Genomic DNA, 18,051 nt, shown 5'->3' on the forward strand with positions numbered 1-18,051 from the left:
AGACTTTAAAAATGCATTCACATTTTGAGCTGGTCATATTGCTGTGCTAAAAATGAATATTCTGTCGAGGCTTTTTTACCTTTTCCAACATGTACCATATTCACTATCTCATTTTTTTTTTCACAAAACTCAATTCATGAGTTGTCTAGTTTTATCTGGAATCATAAACTGATTAGGGTTGCAATGAAAATGCTATGCAAGCCCAAGGTTAGAGGGGAAGTGGCTTTTATCCAACCTACTCAGCTGTTATTGGGTAGCTTAATTAGTTTGCCTTATTTAGAGGCTTGCCAGGCAGATCCTATGAGGCTTCCAGCTCTGGTGGCATTGGATCCCACTTCCCATCTGGTGAGGGGGATATTCAGAGCTAGTTAAGGTGTCATCATTGAACAGATACCACAGGTTTCAGGCATGGGACCCTCTCCCATTTCACGCATTAGAATCTGTCTCTCTCTATTCATACCTTTTTAATCCTGAGTTGCAGGAGTGGTGGGATGCTGGCTTAGATGCCTGGGCCATCTCTGGAAAGAGAAAGGCATACAACATATGAAGACTTGTGAATTACACAAAGCAATTGCAAGGTTTGAAGTTGGAGATGAAGTTGTAGGCGTCTGACAGAATATGAGCTTGAGTTTATGCAATTAGAAGGCACCAGGAAAATTATAGCAGAGCTCTATAAAGTTTTTGATTGGGAGTAGAGGAAGCTGGCTTCCCTGCTGTTTTTGATGGCACAGTGGAATAGAGGATTAGAAAGGTCTATAGAGGGTTGACCCAGATTAGAGTTAATGTATGTTATTTCAAGTGATCTTTATTGCATGTTTAAATTTGCTTATCGAACCCTTAATTTATATCGGAGAGTGGTGAGAAGAGAACTTGTTAGGGTTATATTTGGGGCACATGCAAGAGTGTGGCTGTGCGAATATCAGAGTCTATTTGCTTCTCCCAGCAATTCTTTCTTCTAGGTTGTTTTTCATGTTCTAGGGTTGATTATTAAAAATGGAGCAATGTGCAGCTATCTGATTTCCCAGCCTATATTAAGCAACAAGTTGGCTGCTTTCTCATGTTGAAAGCTCTGATGAGGGCAGACTCAGGAGTAACATCTCTGTATATGATACCCTTGGCTGTGAGCTGTCTAACGCAAGCTCTTTTAAAACTACACAGTGCCAAAAACTGCAGCTGCATTCTTGGAGGGAGATATGGGATAGTCAACCAGCAAAGAATGTCCGTCCAAGTTGCATAAGTAGGAAGGGGAATGAGAGAATGAAGAGTTAGGGGATAGGGAATAACCTTGAGAGTGGGAGAAGTGTTGGAGGTGGGTTAGGGAAGTAGAAAGGGTCAGATATCCTCCAGTGAATTTTTAGAAGGTCACAGTTATAAAATATTTATTCATAGAACGAGTGATGAATGCATAAAACAGCCTCCCTAGGATGGTGATGGAGGAAAAGCAGTAACAAAATTACAAAAAAGAAAAGCTAGGTTTAAGCATAGAACATCCTTATTGTGAAGAAGTGAAGGTAAACACTTTTCCAGGAGAAATAAGACATAATGATAACTACCTGTCCTTCTGCAAATCTCCCAAAACTTTCTTGTTCATAAAGTATTTCCATTGACCATCATAACGCTGCACTAGTTGCAAAATTGTTCTCTCGTTTTGTAATCTTCAAATCTCAGTCTCTGTAATTCAACTTTTGTAATGTATGTAAGCCACATTGAACTAAAATTGTTTTTGGATAATGTGGGATATAAGAACAAATAAAGAAAGAAACAGAGGTCACGAGGGCAGAAAAAATTCATACAGCTCATCCATTCTCTCTATCTATGCCAAATGCTCAACTCAGATCCCATTTGCTCCTTCAGAGATCTTCTATGCGTATCCCATGGTTTCGTGAATCCAGATAATGTCCTTATCCCTACCACCTCCACTGAGAGACTGTTAAACGCATCCACTGTCCTTGCTGTAAAGAAATATTTTCTTTTATTATTTCTGCAGCTACCTCCTTTTGCCTTCATCCTTTGATCTCTTCTTCCACATTTTCCTTTTCGATTGAAAGAGGCTCACCTGCTTATTTATACCTTGGAGGTATTTAAATACCTCCATCGTATTTCCCTTATTCTGCCGTTCTTCTAAGGTACAGTTGAAAAACTTCACTTCCCTCTTGGCAAATCTCTGCTGTGTGTCATTACATTCAAAAGCACATCACCTATCCCACAGTCCTGACCATTAACTCCTGCTGATCTCAGCAGTGCAACTTGCTGGTACAAAACTCAAACTGCAAGATTTACAGCACCCACCTCACTGATCAGGCAGTGAAAAATACCTTCCCAATATATCTCATCTTAAACTTGAAACTTTAAGTTTACATAGAATAGCTAAGTACTCATTGTCTTGAAAGATTGTCGGTGGGGGATTACTGTCAGACATGAATCATGTTTCGTGCCATCTGTCTCAAGGACTTCCCCCTGCAATAAAGTAAGCTTATATGATATATAATGCTAAAATTTTCCACCAAACCAACTATTAAACATACCAAAAATTTCAAGGGTCAGCTCACTGGTTAACATTTCTTTCTCCAGTTATTATGGCGCCCACGTTTGCTGTATTTAAATGTAATACCACCCTTATGATATCACTATCTCAAAACTCCTCCCCTCACTCCCGGCTAAACTGCCATCATCCACACAATCTCTGCATTAAGCTCTGCCAGCATTATAGATCACAGTTGAAATATCCAGCGTTATTCCCAATAATTCAGAATTTTCTCCAGGGCCACCCTCCCACCTCTCAATCAGCTTATCTATAACTCCCCATCGAATGACTGAAACAGAATGAACTTTTGATACCCAATATTGTACTAATGGTGCCTGTAAATTTTGAGAAACAATCCTAGATTTGTGTTCTGTCAAGCATACTCTTATGGGACGGGTACTCCGCCCCACATAGACTAAATCACATGGACAGATGATAATATATTCTATGTTCTGACTACTACAAGAAGTGTTACTTCTAGCTATTATCTGATAATGAGTCCATGGATCTATCCAACTCTGTCCCACAATAGCTTGTGAACACCACTGACATCGACCACAGGATTAATTTGTATAGGTGGTTTCTTATAAAACAGATTGATCAAACTTCATATTCCCCAGCAATTGTCGAAAACTTCTCCCCATTCATAAGCTATAATGGGAAATGCTGAAAAGATATATAACTGAATAACATGCCAATGTTGCCGCACGCTTTTAACCAGTTTTTGGCCTGTTTTAGAATATGGCAAAACACATATCAAAGATTGACTTGGAGATGATACGGATTCTTGTAAAAGTAATGTCCTGTTTGCAAATCTAGCCTGCAAATAGGCTTGACGAACCTCCTTCCTAGGGTAACTCCTATTCAAAAAGTGCTCTTTCAAGCAGTTCGCATGGAATTTAAACTCTTGCAAAGATGAACAGATGTGACGAAGGTGCAGGAACTGGCTCACTGGAAGGTCATATTTTAACCAATATGAGTGAAACCTCCCAAATTGTAAAAGAGTATTACGCTCAACTGACTTTCGATAAATTGAGTCTAAAAATTCTATCCTAAATCTATTAGTTGTCATTGTAAATTTAATTTTAGGATCCACGGTGTTAAAAAATTGCACAAATGTCTTCAATGAATCCTCCCCTCCAGACCATATAAAGAAAAGATCATCTAGAAACCTCTTCCATAGAATAACTGATCAAAATCCTTCTAAAGGATAAATAAATGATGTCTCCAAATAGTCCACAAAAGGGGCACCATGGAGGGGGCTAAAGATGCTTCCATTGCCACTCCACTGATCTGTTGATAAAACTTTCTGTTATACCAAAAGTAGTTCTTTTCAATCACCAGCCTTTCCAATTGGACCAAAAATTCTGTAGGTATTCTTCGTGGTTGTATGCGTTTCTTCATTACTTCTGCAATAATTTGTAATGCACTGTCCTGCAAAATATTTGTTTAAAGTGAATTGATATCCAACATAACCAGGATGCATCTGACAACTGTGATAAAGACTCTGAAATTCGAAGCAATTGAGAAGAATCTTTCAAAAAGGACTGCACCTTCCTCGCTTCTTGTTTCAAAAATACATCCTCAAATTTTGATAATGGTTCCAATATTGAGGACTTAAGGGAAACAATAGGGTGTCCCAGATGATCCAGTAAAGTCTTATTTATTATATATTTTAGGAGTACGAGGGTACAATTCAACCAGAAACCTAGCCTCTTTTGAAGTTTGATAGAACTGAAAAATGAGCTTCCGGAGCTACTGCTAGTGATATACAACTTATCCTTAAAATCGAGCGTGGTACCGGAAGATTGGAGGGTGGCCAATGTAATGACGATTTTTAAAAAAGGCTCCAGGGGAGATCCGGGAAATTATAGACCGGTGAATCTGACGTCAGTGCCGTGGAAAATGGTAGAGGCTATTATTAAAAACAAAATTACAGAGCACATCCGAGGACAAGAATTACTGAGACCAAGTCAGCACAGCTTTTGTGTGGGGAAATCTTGCCTGACCAATTTACTTCAATTCTTTGAAGGAGTAAACAAACATGTGGACAAAGGGGAGCCGGTTGATATTGTGTATCTGGATTTTCAAAAGGCGTTTGACAAGGTACCTCATGAAAGGCTACAGAGGAAATTGGAGGGTCATGGGATAGGAGGAAATGTCCTATTGTGGATTAAAAACTGGTTGAAGGATAGGAAACAGAGAGTGGGGTTAAATGGGCAGTATTCACAATGGAGAAGGGTAGTTAGTGGGGTTCCTCAGGGGTCTGTGCTAGGACCGCTGCTTTTTAATATATTTATAAATGATTTGGAGATGGGAGTAACTAGCAAGGTAATTAAATTTGCTGATGACACAAAGTTTTTCAAAGTTGTTAAATCGCGACAGGATTGTGAAAAATTACAAGAGGACCTTACGAGACTGGGAGACTGGGCGGCTAAATGGCAGATGACGTTTAATGTGAGCAAGTGCAAGGTGATGCATGTGGGAAAAAAGAACCCAAATTATAGCTACGTCATGCAAGGTTCCACGTTAGGAGTTACGGACCAAGAAAGGGATCTGGGTGTCGTCGTCGATAATACACTGAAACCTTCTGCTCAGTGTGCTGCTGTGGCTAGAAAAGCGATTAGAATGTTGGGTATTATTAGGAAAGGTATGGAAAACAGGTGTGAGGATGTTATAATGCCATTGTATCACTCCATGGTGCGACCGCACCTTGAGTATTGTGTTCAATTCTGGTTGCCGCATCTCAAGAAAGATATAGTAGAATTGGAAAAGGTGCAGCGAAGGGCAACTAAAATGATAGCGGGGATGGGACGACTTCCCTATGAAGAAAGATTAAGGAGGTTAGGGCTATTCAGCTTGGAGAAGAGACGGCTGAGGGGAGACATGATAGAGGTATATAAAATAATGAGTGGAGTGGAACAGGTGGATGTGAAGCGTCTGTTCACGCTTTCCAAAAATACTAGGACTAGGGGGCATGCGATGAAACTACAGTGTAGTAAATTTTAAACAAATCGGAGAACATTTTTCTTCACCCAACGTATAATTAAACTCTGGAATTCGTTGTCGGAGAAAGTTGTGAAGGCGGTTAGTTTAGCAGAGTTTAAAAAGGGGTTAGACGGTTTCCTAAAGGACAAGTCCATAAACCGCTACTAAATGGACTTGGGAAAAATCCACAATTCCGGGAATAACATGTATAGAATGTTTACGTTGGGAAGCTTGCCAGGTGCCCTTGGCCTGGATTGGCCGCTGTCGTGGACAGGATGCTGGGCTCGATGGACCCTTGGTCTTTTCCCAGTATGGCATTACTTATGTACTTATGTAGTTCTTTAATATGGACCAACAACTCTTCTAAGGTATACATGTTCAGATATTTAAGTTTGTCTCCGTATGCTTTATGACAAAGACCATTGTAGTAGTCACTTTCTGGATAACCTTCATCCAGTCTTCATCCTTTTGAAGGTGCACACAGTACTCCAAATCAGGCTTCACCAAATACTTATACAGAGGCACTATTACTACCTTTTTCCTGCTGGCTGTTCCTCTCCCTATGCCAGTGGTTCCCAAATAGAGAGTTGCACAGGGACAGAAATCTAACCCGTCTCCACTCAACCCTGCTGGAATCTTACCAGTCCTAACCCGTTCCCACCTGTCCCCGCAAGAATTTAACCTGTCCCCACAAGAATTTAATAGTATCTAAAAAAAAAAAAAATTCAGGTCGGTTCTCTGTCTCTCTTTGGGTTTTAGCCGTAGCAATGCAGGCAAGAAACAGAAGTTGGAACTTGGAACATTCTGGTGCGCACATGTAAGACTTGTCTCTGATTCGTTGACGGTGTGTGCTGAGAGGTTGCCACACGTGTCAGTAGGTCAGATGACCTCTGATGCTTGTGCCCATGTCAGAGCTGAGGCCTGGGCATCAGCCAGGGAGCAAAGAGGATTAATAGAAGACTTTCTGCATCTGCTCTGCTTGTTCTTTATTTTAATTTTTGGTCACTTTAAGATCGTCAGATGCAGTCACCCCAAATCCAACTGGGTTTTTTTTTGTGTGCACAAAAGAACTTTACCCTCTTGAATGTACAAAAGAAACTCTCACTTGGTTTTTATAGCCCACTTGTATGATCTGCATTTGTTTTACAATAAATCTTAGCTTCCAAAGTTTAAAACATTTCTTAAGCTTGACTAGATTCCTCCTTATATTTTTCATACCTTCCAGGATGTTAACCCTAGTACATAAGTACATAAGCACTGCCACGCTGGGAAAAGACCAAAGGTTCATCAAGCCCAGCACTCTGTCTCTGACAGCGGCCAATCCAGGCCCCAAGAACCTGGCAAAAACCCAAAATTTAATAACGATCAATGGACTTTTCCTTCAGGAATCTGTCCAGACCCCCTTTAAACTCAGCAAGGCCAGCTGCCGTCACTACCTTCTCCGGCAATGAGTTCCAGAGTCTAACCACACGCTGAGTAAAGAAAAACTTTCTCCAATTTGTTTTAAACCTACCACATTCTAATTTCATCTTGTGTCCCCTAGTACTATTATTGTTAGAAAGCGTAAACAAATGCTTCACATCTGTCCGCTCTACCCCACTCATTATTTTGTAGACCTCTATCATATCACCCCTCAGCCGCCTTTTCTCCAGGCTAAAGAGTCCTAGCCGTCTTAACCTCTCCTCATAAGGTAGTCGTCCCATCCCTTTTATCATTTTCGTCGCCCTTCTCTGCACCTTCTCCAATTCCTTTATATCTTTTTTGATCTGTTGCAGATTTTAATATTTATCCACAATAAGTCAACCCTTAGCCCTTCCTCAATATCACTTATGAAAAATGTTGAAAAGAATCAGGCTATGGAGAAATCTTTTCAGCAGCAAATCACAGGTAACACCCCTTTCCTCAGTTTAACCCCATTTGCCATTATCCTTTGTTGTTTACCACAGAACCATTTTCTAACCTAGGATCATAACAGCGATGCTTATTTTATTTCAAAGATGTCTATGCAGAACGGTTTCAAAGGCCTTGCTGAAATCTAAGTGTGCCACATCTAATGCTCTCCTCCAATCCAATTATCTGGCTACCCAGTCATAAAAATTGATTAGAAGACATACCATTGTACCAGGAAGTGAATACAACAGACTAGATCAGCTTTATGGACCTAAGCTGCCGTCAGATTATTTGCATGAAAGACTTGGTGGTAATTAACACTTAATGTTGCTACTATTTGGGTTTCTGCCAGGTACTTGTGACATGGATTGGTCACTGTTGGAAGCAGGATACTGGGCTAGATGGACCATTAGTCTGACCCAGTATGGCTATTCTTATGTACTTAAAGTACTCTGTTTTGTTCTGTGTAGTGGTTTCTTAAGGTCATCAACCATATGAATTATATTCCACTGCAAGCAGATCTAGACGTAAACTGCACTAAGTAACTTGTTAACCTTAGATAGAGTGATCTCGTCAATACTTTTTGGGGCTGCTGTTGGTAGCAAAAAAATGAAACTCATTAGGTTTGTCTACAGTGTTCTGTTTTGGTGGCTGTTTGTTCTTTTCATTTTCTTGTTCTTATGTGCCACTTGTCTTCACCATCTTTCTCTTTAATCTCTTGAAGTCTTCAGGCCTAGAACTTATACTGTTGTATTTTGGTGGTCCAAAAGTTCTGACTGTAGGTATCAATATTAATACCAATGTAAATATCAGACTGCTTGTCTGACCTAGTCTCTCCTTTTTTTCTTCAGCGGAACTGCAGCAACTGTGGAAACAGCTTCTGTTCCAGGTGCTGCTCTTTTAAAGTACCAAAGTCCTTCATGGGAGCTACAGGTAAGTGTGTGGTGGAAAGGGTGAATACCTCCAAGGGCTTGAGTGCAGCATTTGTTGGCTGCTATCTGACAGGAACCTCACCTTACATTCCAGCATTGAAGCAGAAGAAATTTGTAAGATGTAACTGAGGTCCCCTTTTACCAAACTGCAGCAAAAGGGCGCCTGCACTGGCATTGGCGCGTGTTTTTAATGCAAGCCGAGATCCCCTTTTATCGCAGCTGGTAAAAAGGTAGTCTTACTTTTCTGCAGGAAATGACTGTGCAGCAAGTAAAGCATTTGCCACGCATCCATTTGGGGGGGGGGGAGCCCTTACCGCTACCTCCCTTTACCACCACCCATTGAGGTGGCGGTAAGGGCTCCCGCGCTAACCCTGCTGTAACTGGGCAGCGTTCAGCACTGCCTGACTACCGCTGGGTACACCTCGGTGCTACAAAAATTAATATATTTTTGTAGCGCTAAATATGATGGCACGCTGGGCGTGGGAAATACCACCGGGCTGCTGCGGAAGCCCGGCAGTACTTCCTATTTAGTGAGCGGTAAGCCCGCATTGGGTTTACCGCCGCTTTGTAAAAGGGGCCCTGAGTGATCCTTATAGCTGTGAATAGTAAGGGTTAGTATCTGGATCTGGAAACAAAGAAGAGGTGGGATTTTTAGATTTACTACTACTACTGCTAATCATTTCTATAGCACTACTTCCCTATGAAGAAAGACTAAGGAGGCTAGGGCTATACAGCTTGGAGAAGAGACGGCTGAGGGGAGACATGATAGAGGTATATAAAATAATGAGTGGAGTGGAACAGGTGGATGTGAAGCGCCTGTTCACGCTTTCCAAAAATACTAGGACTAGGGGGCATGCGATGAAACTACAGTGTAGTAAATTTAAAACAAATCGGAGAAAATTTTTCTTCACCCAACGTGTAATTAAACTCTGGAATTCGTTGCCGGAGAAAGTGGTGAAGGCGGTTAGCTTAGCAGAGTTTAAAAAGGGGTTGGACGGTTTCCTAAAGGACAAGTCCATAAACCGCTACTAAACGGATTTGGAAAACTCCAAAATCCCAGGAATAACATGTATAGAATGTTTGTACGTTTGGGAAGCTTGCCAGGTGCCCTTGGCCTGGATTGGCCGCTGTCGTGGACAGGATGCTGGGCTCGATGGACCCTTGGTCTTTTCCCAGTATGGCATTACTTATGTACTACTAGATATACGCAGCGCTGTACAGATTATTTGCAGGTATTTTCTGCTTCTAGAGGACTCACAATTTAGCATACAAATTACACCAGTTTTATTAAGGTTGAATTATTTTATTACCCAATCTAATTCCTATTTGTTGAAAAAAGCGTCACCACCCCCCATAGGTCTGCATTTCGATAAAAATTGAAATTGCAATTAATCGCTCAATTAAAAGTGTGTTATTTCTTTATTTATTTTCCCACTGCAGCTCCTTGTGACTCTGGATGAATCACTTAAGCCTCCATTGCCCAGAGTCACAAGGAGCTGCAATGGGAAAATAAATAAAGAAATAACATACCTTTAATCGCAATTACAAATTTTAATCAAAATGCAGCTCTAAAACAATTAAAGAATGAAAAGTAATGAAAAGATAAGATTTTGCTTGTTATTTTTTGAATATTGTATACTCCATTGCCTGTTATTGTCTTACTAGCCGTTAAGCCCGTTAAAACGGGAGAGATTTATGTTTTGCAAAATGTAATAATTCTCACCTCCATCCATCCATCCATGTCCAGCAAACCTCCTCTCTCCCCTGCCCTCCCCCTACATGTTCAGCAGCCCTCCTGTATCCCCTGGCCTCCCCTCGTCCACCAACCATCCTCTTTCCCTTGGCCTCCCCCCCCCATCCACCAACCCTGTTCTCTCCCATGCCCTCCCCCCATGTCCAGCAACCCTCCTCTCTCCCCTGCCCTCTCCTCTATCGATCCATGTCCAGCAACCCTGCTCTCTTCCCTGCCCTCCCCCCCATGTCCAGTAGCCCTCCTGTCTCCCCTGGCCTCACCCCGTCCACCGACCCTCCTCTCACTCCTGCCCTCCCCCCATATCCAGCAGCCCTCCCCCCATGTCCAGCAACCCTCCTCTCTCCCCCCATGTCCAGCTACCCTCCTCGCCGCCGCTCCCTCCCCCCTACGTGCCGGGCCCCCTGCACTGACATGAGAGCGCCTCTCACCTCCGTGTGAAAGCGCTGCAGGCAGCAGCAGATCGCTCTGCTGCTGCCTGCAGCGCTTCCACACGGAGGTGAGAGGCGCTGTCATGTCAGTGCAGGGGGCCCAATACGGAGGGGGGCAGGAGCGGCGTCGGCGTAGGGGATGGGGGGTGGAGGTTGGTGTGCTGGCGATGTTGCTTCGTCTCCAGGGCAGGCTCCAGCGGCAGCGGCCGTTTCCCTCTCTGTTCCGCCCTCTGACATCATCACGTCTTGACGCGAGGGCGGGACAGAGAGGGAAGTCTCTACTGTGCATGTGCAGGTGAGTCGGTCACTTGTCATTTATATGTTTGATTGTTTTTTTATTATGTATGCTGATTTGTGGTCCACCTAGTTGTAGGCGGACTAGACATTTTAAAATAAATACAAAATACAAACTGAAATATTACAAATTAAAGAATCTAAAGCAGCATGCAGACTAGCTATAAATAGCCTTACACTTTTCACAGACTACTTCAGAAGAGCAGATCTACCCCCTAATTCTATAAACCCTAGCGCCTAAATGTAGCACAGTAATACTTATGAGTGTGGATATAACATTCATGACCATAAGTGCTAGGCATGCATATAGCGGTATTCTATAATGTGAGCGAGCAACTCACATAGGATCGGATTCAGTAAATGGTGCCAGGAAAAATTTGGGTGATTGCTGTTTATAGAATAAGCATATTCCAGTACCCAACTTTGGGTGTGAGGACTTAACCAGCCGAAACCTGGTGTACATCCTGGCACACAATCTGGGTGCATAGCCCTCAAATTCTGTAACACAGTACATAATTCTTTGGAATGCCCCTGACTTGCCTATGCCCTGCCCATAGCTACGTCCCCTTTTGGTTTTTGCATGAAAGGATTTGAGTGCGGATCCAAATCAGAGCCTGTTAACATCAATAATTGATTGCTAATGTTCCTTAATTGATTTATTTACACACAGATCTTAGGATCATGCACAGTTTTGGGTGCCATTTATAGAATCCAGGGGATACTGCATAAATGTAAGGGGTACGCACGATGGCGGGGGGGGGGGGGGGGGCATGGGTGAGCCATGGGCCTGTCAAACATTTGCACATGTTGATTATAGAACACGCTATATATAATCAACTCAACGGCTCAATACTTCATTGCCCTTGAGCTTTACATCCACCTCATCACAGGTCCCCTATATTCCTTAATTGTTCATTATTTCTTATCTCCACTAGAATCTTTCATAACAAATATGACTTTTACTTGATATTTCTCCTTTATATAAAACAACAAAGAGTACTCATGCTATCAGAGAATGGTGATGAAAATGATAAAGGGGATGGGACGACTTTCCTATGAGGAAAGGCTAAAGCAGCTAGGGCTGTTCAGCTTGGGAAAAAGGCGGCTGAGGGGAGATATGACAGAGGTCTATAAAATAATGAGTGGAGTTGAACGGGTAGATGTGAAGCGTCTGTTTACGCTTTCCAAAAATACTAGGACTAGGGGGCATGCGATGAAGCTACAAAGTAGTAAATTTAAAAAGAATCAGAGAAAAAGTTTCTTCACTCAACATGTAATTAAACTCTGGAATTCATTGCCAGAGAATATGGTAAAGGTGGTTAGCTTAGCAGAGTTTAAAAAAGGTTTGGACAGCTTCCTAATGGAAAAGTCCATAGACCATTATTAAATTGGACTTGGGGAAAATCCACTATTTCTGGGATAAGAAGTATAAAATGTTTTGTACTTTTTTGGGATCTTGTCAGGTATTTGTGACCTGGATTGGCCACTGTTGGAAACAGGATGCTGAGTTTGATGGACCTTTGGTCTGTCCCAGTATGGCAATACTTAAGTACTTATGTACTTATGAAGGTTTCTAACATCTTTCTCAGTTGGTCAGGGGAATGCATCCAACATATTTCGCTCTCCAGGCTGCATCAAAGAAATCCCTTTAAGTTACCAACTGTACCCTCCCGACTAGATCCCTCGAAAATTCTTGTGGAGGTAAGAAATAATGAACAATTAAGGAATATAGGGGACCTAAGATGAGGTGGGTATGTAAAGTTTAAGGGCAATGAAGTATTGAGTCTTTGAGTGACACCACTGAGGTCCATGATAAAGTAAGAGAGAGAAGAGTTGATTATATATAGAGTGGATATGTTTATCTCTTCTGGAACTATTATTGCCTTGGAGTTTATGGGTTATACATTTGTTTATGCACTAACCCCCCGATTCTATATATGGCGCCTGAAAATCCGCGTGGAAACTGAAACGTATTCTAAAACGATTGACATAACTTAGTTGGTTAACTAGCTAATCAGTGCTGTTGGATATTAACAAGCAATTAGCACTAATTGGCATTAATTGAGATTTATGCACACAACTCACTATGTGTATCCTATAATGTGGTGCGCCTTAATTCTAAGTCACATAGAGGGGCATTTTCAAAAGGGACGTCCAAGTTGCGATTTGGACGTCCTTGCAAAACGGCAAAATCCAGGGGCAGGGAAACCCGTATTTTCAAAACAAGATTGCTATCCATCTTTTATTTCGAAAATACCGTCAGGGATGTCCAAATCCTTAAATTTTGCCGTCCCTAGATTTGGATGTCCCTAGACATGGACGTTTCTGACTTTCATCGATTTTCAAAACCAAAGACGTCCATGTCAAATACGGCCAAATGCAAGCCATTTGGTCGTGCGAGGTGCCAGCATTTGTACTGCGCTGGTCCCCCTGACATTCCAGGACACCAACTGGGCACCCTAGGGGGCACTGCAGTAGATTTCATAAATTGCTCCCAGGTACATAGCTCCCTTACCTTGTGTGCTGAGCCCCCCAAAACCCACTGCCCACAACTGTACACCACTACCATATTTCTTATGGGTGAAGGGGGGACACCTAGATGTGGGTTTGTGGTGGGTTTTGGAGAGCTCGCTGTTTCCTCCACAGATGTAACAGGTAGGGTGCGCCTGTCTGAAGTGCACTGCAGTACCCACTAAAACTGCTCCAGGGACCTGCATGCGCTGTCATGGACCTGAGTATGACATCTGAGGCTGGCATAGAGGCTGGCACGACATATTTTTAAATATGTATTTTGAGGATGGGAGGGGGTTAATGGCCACTGGGGGAATAAGGGGAGGTCATCCCCGATTCCCTCCAGTGGTCATCTGGTCATTTCAGGCACCTTTTTGTGCCTTAGTCGTAAGAAAAACAGGTCCTGGTGAAAACGTCCAAGTGTTCGTCAGGGACGTCCTTGTTTTTTTAGATTATGGGTCAAGAACGTCCAAGTGTTACGCACGCCCAAGTCCCGCCTTCGCCATGCCTCTGACACACCCCTTTGAACTTTGGCCGGCCTTGCATCGGAGTACAGTTGGAGACGTCCTAAATCGAGCTTTGATTATACCGATTTGGACGTCCCTGGGAGAAGGACGTCCATCTGCCGATTTATGTTGAAAGATGGACGTCCTTCTCTTTCGAAAATAGTTGAAAAGGGGGCGTGGCATGGGTGTTTTAAAAATCTATGCACATTATTAAAGAATACACCTGCTCTGCACCTAATTTAGGCATTAGGATTTATCCCAAAACGTGGCCTAAATGGATGCAACCAAATTTAGTCGCATGGCGAGCCACTTGGCGTATTCTGTATGCCTCACGGAAATTTAAGTCTATTCTAAAAAATGTAGGTGTACTTTAGAGAATACGCCTAGATGTAATTTTTTTGCATGTGGATTTTTCAGGCGCCATATATAGAATCTAGCCCTATGGTCCTACATTTAGGTGTGAGTATTTACACCTACTGTTAACATAGCATAAGTAGGCATTCCTAAATGTGGGTATGTAAATGCCAATTTATGCTAATATTCCATAACAGAACCTGGGCACCCAGATGCCATTCTAGAAGTCACACTTGGCGCACACTGCATTTTGGTGCATTTCATAGAATTAATTTCCCCCTTACTGTGCATCCTTTATTGCTTTCATTACAGCTACAATTTGGGCTTAAGAGGAAAATGGAATAATCTATATTTTGTGACAAATTCACGGTTTATAACCAGGAGGACATATGAAATAGAGTGAGGGGACTGGTCTTATGGCAGAGTCAACCGCTTATAATACGAGACGCTGTAGGAAGGGCCATAGAACGACTGGTCACCTGAGTAATGTATCTTTGAGAAATGATATTAATTGCCATTTGTTTCTTTCCAGCACCAGATGCACAGAGAGAAACTGTGTTTGTCTGTGCACTGTGCAATCAGACTTTAAACAAGAAGGAATGAGTGTCCCACCTTGATGGATGGTTGGAAATGAGACTGACTGTAGAGCAGTAGGCGCATGCTTCAACCTCATAGCCTTCTAGTACTTCAGGATGCAAGATACACATTTCAAAGAGGCAGAGCTCTTCAATCCCATGTTCTCGACACTATATGCAGTATCCAGAGACAGTATAATTTGGGTTTTACTGCGTCTTGAGACCAAAAATGGACAATCCAATATTATTTTTGTTTGAATTGAATTATCATTATTTGCCTTCTGGCCTCATCTCATTGCGCCCTTAATCCTGAGCTCGCTACTGTTCAGGCTTATAATTAACAAAAGGTTTTTCAACTCATGAGTAGCAGAAATAGAGTGAGTATAGTATGCTTCATGGGAATGTAATATGGGTAAAAAAGTAACCATGATAGCCTGCAAGTTGGTAAGCAGGCATCTTTCTTTTATCTCTGTCAAATACTATGTATATATAGAGAAAGTTTTTATTTTCTGTTCTGCTCTTTCTGTTTGGAGCAGTTTGTTACAAAATGGCTGCCCTTTAAAGTACCTTGGTTTGGGGGTCTAAATATTGTGATATCTGTTGGATAATTGGAGGTGGATCTTCTTTGTTATCCTTGAATAGGATTTGGGGGTGGGGTGGGATGCAGGGCCGGTCCTCTGTATTGTCTTTGTTCTCACAGCACATAGTTCTCATGATGATGTTGACTGTAAAGACTTTTTGTGAGATGTCTTTTAAGAAATTTGATCAAGTCCTCTAAAAACAGTAGTTCTTCTTAAAACATATCTAAAATGTTGTTAAAACGTTTCTGCTAACTCCTGCAGGACGTTTTCTGGATTTCTTTTCCTTGGTTTTTAATATTTGTTTTTAGTTGTATAATCCTCAGTGAAATCTGAGGCTGCCGGGTTTTTGGGTTTTTTTTTTTAATTGCCTCATAGCACATCTGTATTCCCATTGGACCTTTTTCCATCAGTCTCGCTGTTTAGCCAGTCAGCATGATTGGATCAGAAAGAGACTTGGCTACAAAAATGACTGCCTGTGCAGCTATCAGATTTTCACATGTTCAAAGTGCCTCTTGAAAATTATTTTCCTATCTTGTTCCAAGAAGAATAGGATAAAAGATCCAATATTTATCTCATTGACCAAATGAGGACACTGCTGCTTTAACGAGACATTTGCTACATTCCGAAATCTGTAGTTCTGCTCTTTGCTCAATTAGGGCTATCAACATTAAGATGCGGTTTGGGAATAAGTGATTCAAAACAAAATCTTTCTTCCTTTTTCAGAATATGAGTCAGACACAGGCAGCACAAAGCAAATAAAAAACGATTATAACAAATTTTATTGAACAATTATGTATAATGTAGTTATTCCCTGCACTGCATACAAAATTTAAATGTGCAATTAGAGCAACTCATTCTTAAAATACTCAGGTCAGTAGAATAAATGTATTAATGAGTGTGTGCCCTGCATGTAGCCTGTAAAAGAACATACTTTGGAAGCCTCTGGCATTCATGATGTATTTTTGTAGTTATAGAGAGAACAATAGGTGATACACGGTGAGGAAATGTCTTAAGATGTATTAATTTCTTAAAATTCTATGGTAGTAATTCCGAGGATTGGTGTATATATATGGCAAAATGTTTGGAGGGCTACCAAATCAGTGTCCACAAAACAGATCCCTGTCTCCATGTGGTGGCTGTATTCCTCCTTCCCACTGATTTCCCCCTACAAAGGCAACATTTAAGGGCTCTTTCGCTAAAGGGCGTTAAGTTCTTAACATGGCATTAGCGCGGGAAAACAGGTTATCGCAAAATGTGTTAAAGCATTCTGCAGTAATTTGCCTGCTTTTGTATAATAAGCATGTGTTAGGGAGGGCGTGTCCTGGGTGGCGAGTGGGCATTCCTACATTATTCGGCTAGACCGTTATGATTAGCATATGCTAACCTGATAATGCATAGTTAACTTGGGATTAGGAGGCACTAAGTGCTCCCGCATTAATATTTTGCAGGTCTCACGCATTAATAACCTTAATGCATAACCTGCACGTTAAACTAACTAAATAAATAAAAGCTCTAAAAAGTGCAGCGTTAAATCTGAGCGTAGATAGTGGGAAAGTCCCACGTGAGAATCGGTTAAGCCCGGATTTCAGCCCTTTTTAGTAAAAGATCCCCTTAGTTTATGTAAGCGGTCTGTGTTGTGATGGGAGAGATTTTAGTAATGATTTCATATTGGCTTGGAGCTAGAATGTGCTTTTAAAAGTCTGTGATTTATTATTATTTGTTTTTGTGCGTCTTTTGAATTGGAGGGATTCATTCTGAACAGGATGAGGTGCTTCTTTCACTGCCTTTTCTTTCCTCCCACCCTTTCCTTTCATCTGCCCTACATCTATTTATTTTAAGTGCCTTTCTTTAAGACGTGGGAGAGTTAAATTGGTTTTAAGCTTGATATAAAGGAGGGAACACAATGGATCTGCTGATTTTCCATACAAGCAACACGATGTATTGTTTTATTTGAATCTGCTGTCTAATATATTTGTGGAAGAGGGCAGTGGGGGAAGAAGAGGGAAATAGGACTGTCTTTGAATTCTTTTGAAATGACAAACAGAATTCCCAGAGGGAAAATGGAACTGGAGCCCAGGTGTACAGACAAGAAATGTGAACTTTTCCCTCAGATTCTTGTTCTACTCACCTGCCTGTCTGTCTTATGTTTTTATTCTGTGTGATGTTGTAATAATAAAGTGCTTTACATGAAAAATACCTGTGGATAGCTGAATAAAAGAAACTGTATTAGCAAGATAAGTATTTGTCATCTTTAAGTAGCAGTTTGAGAGTTCATAAATTTTTGTACTTGCAGAGTAAGGGCCAATGCAATAAAATTTATGCAAAACCAATTTTAGCATGAACTTGCAAAAAAAAATAAAAAAAGAAACTATAATGGGCACACTAAAAAAAACTATTTAATGCAAAAGAAATATGTAGCATGTCATTTTGTCTGTTGTGCTTACGTACTTGAGTATCTGCTATCTTATTTTAAAGATTGTTGATAACTGAATAAAAAATATTTAAATATAAAAAATAGCATGCTCAAGATATCGACTAAATTACATGAACATGTTACCTAACAAGAACACGCTAAATAACCTGGACATGCTATACTGTGCGTGTTTGGGTGTCTTTTCTCCTTGGTTCCTTCTGGCTTCCAAAGGGCATACAGCTACCCTTAAATATGGGGCTTGCTTCTAAGTGCAGAGGGAAGAATTGGGAGTGGCCTATTTC

General features: G+C 41.4%; 1 protein-coding gene across 1 annotated transcript in view; it reads left to right on the forward strand.

Moving 5' to 3' along the window:
- The window catches only part of ZFYVE27 (zinc finger FYVE-type containing 27), a 198,841-nt gene extending 181,144 nt beyond the window's left edge, over positions 1-17,697 (forward strand). The window contains exons 11-12 of the mRNA XM_030202901.1: positions 8,254-8,335; positions 14,713-17,697. Of these exons, the coding sequence (XP_030058761.1) occupies positions 8,254-8,335; positions 14,713-14,783 (153 nt within the window). The 3' untranslated portion in view covers positions 14,784-17,697. The remainder of the gene's footprint in view (positions 1-8,253; positions 8,336-14,712) is intronic.
- Positions 17,698-18,051: the final 354 nt, after the last annotated feature.

This window comes from Microcaecilia unicolor, chromosome 5 (genome assembly GCF_901765095.1).
Source record: "Microcaecilia unicolor chromosome 5, aMicUni1.1, whole genome shotgun sequence".
NCBI lineage: Eukaryota > Metazoa > Chordata > Amphibia > Gymnophiona > Siphonopidae > Microcaecilia > Microcaecilia unicolor.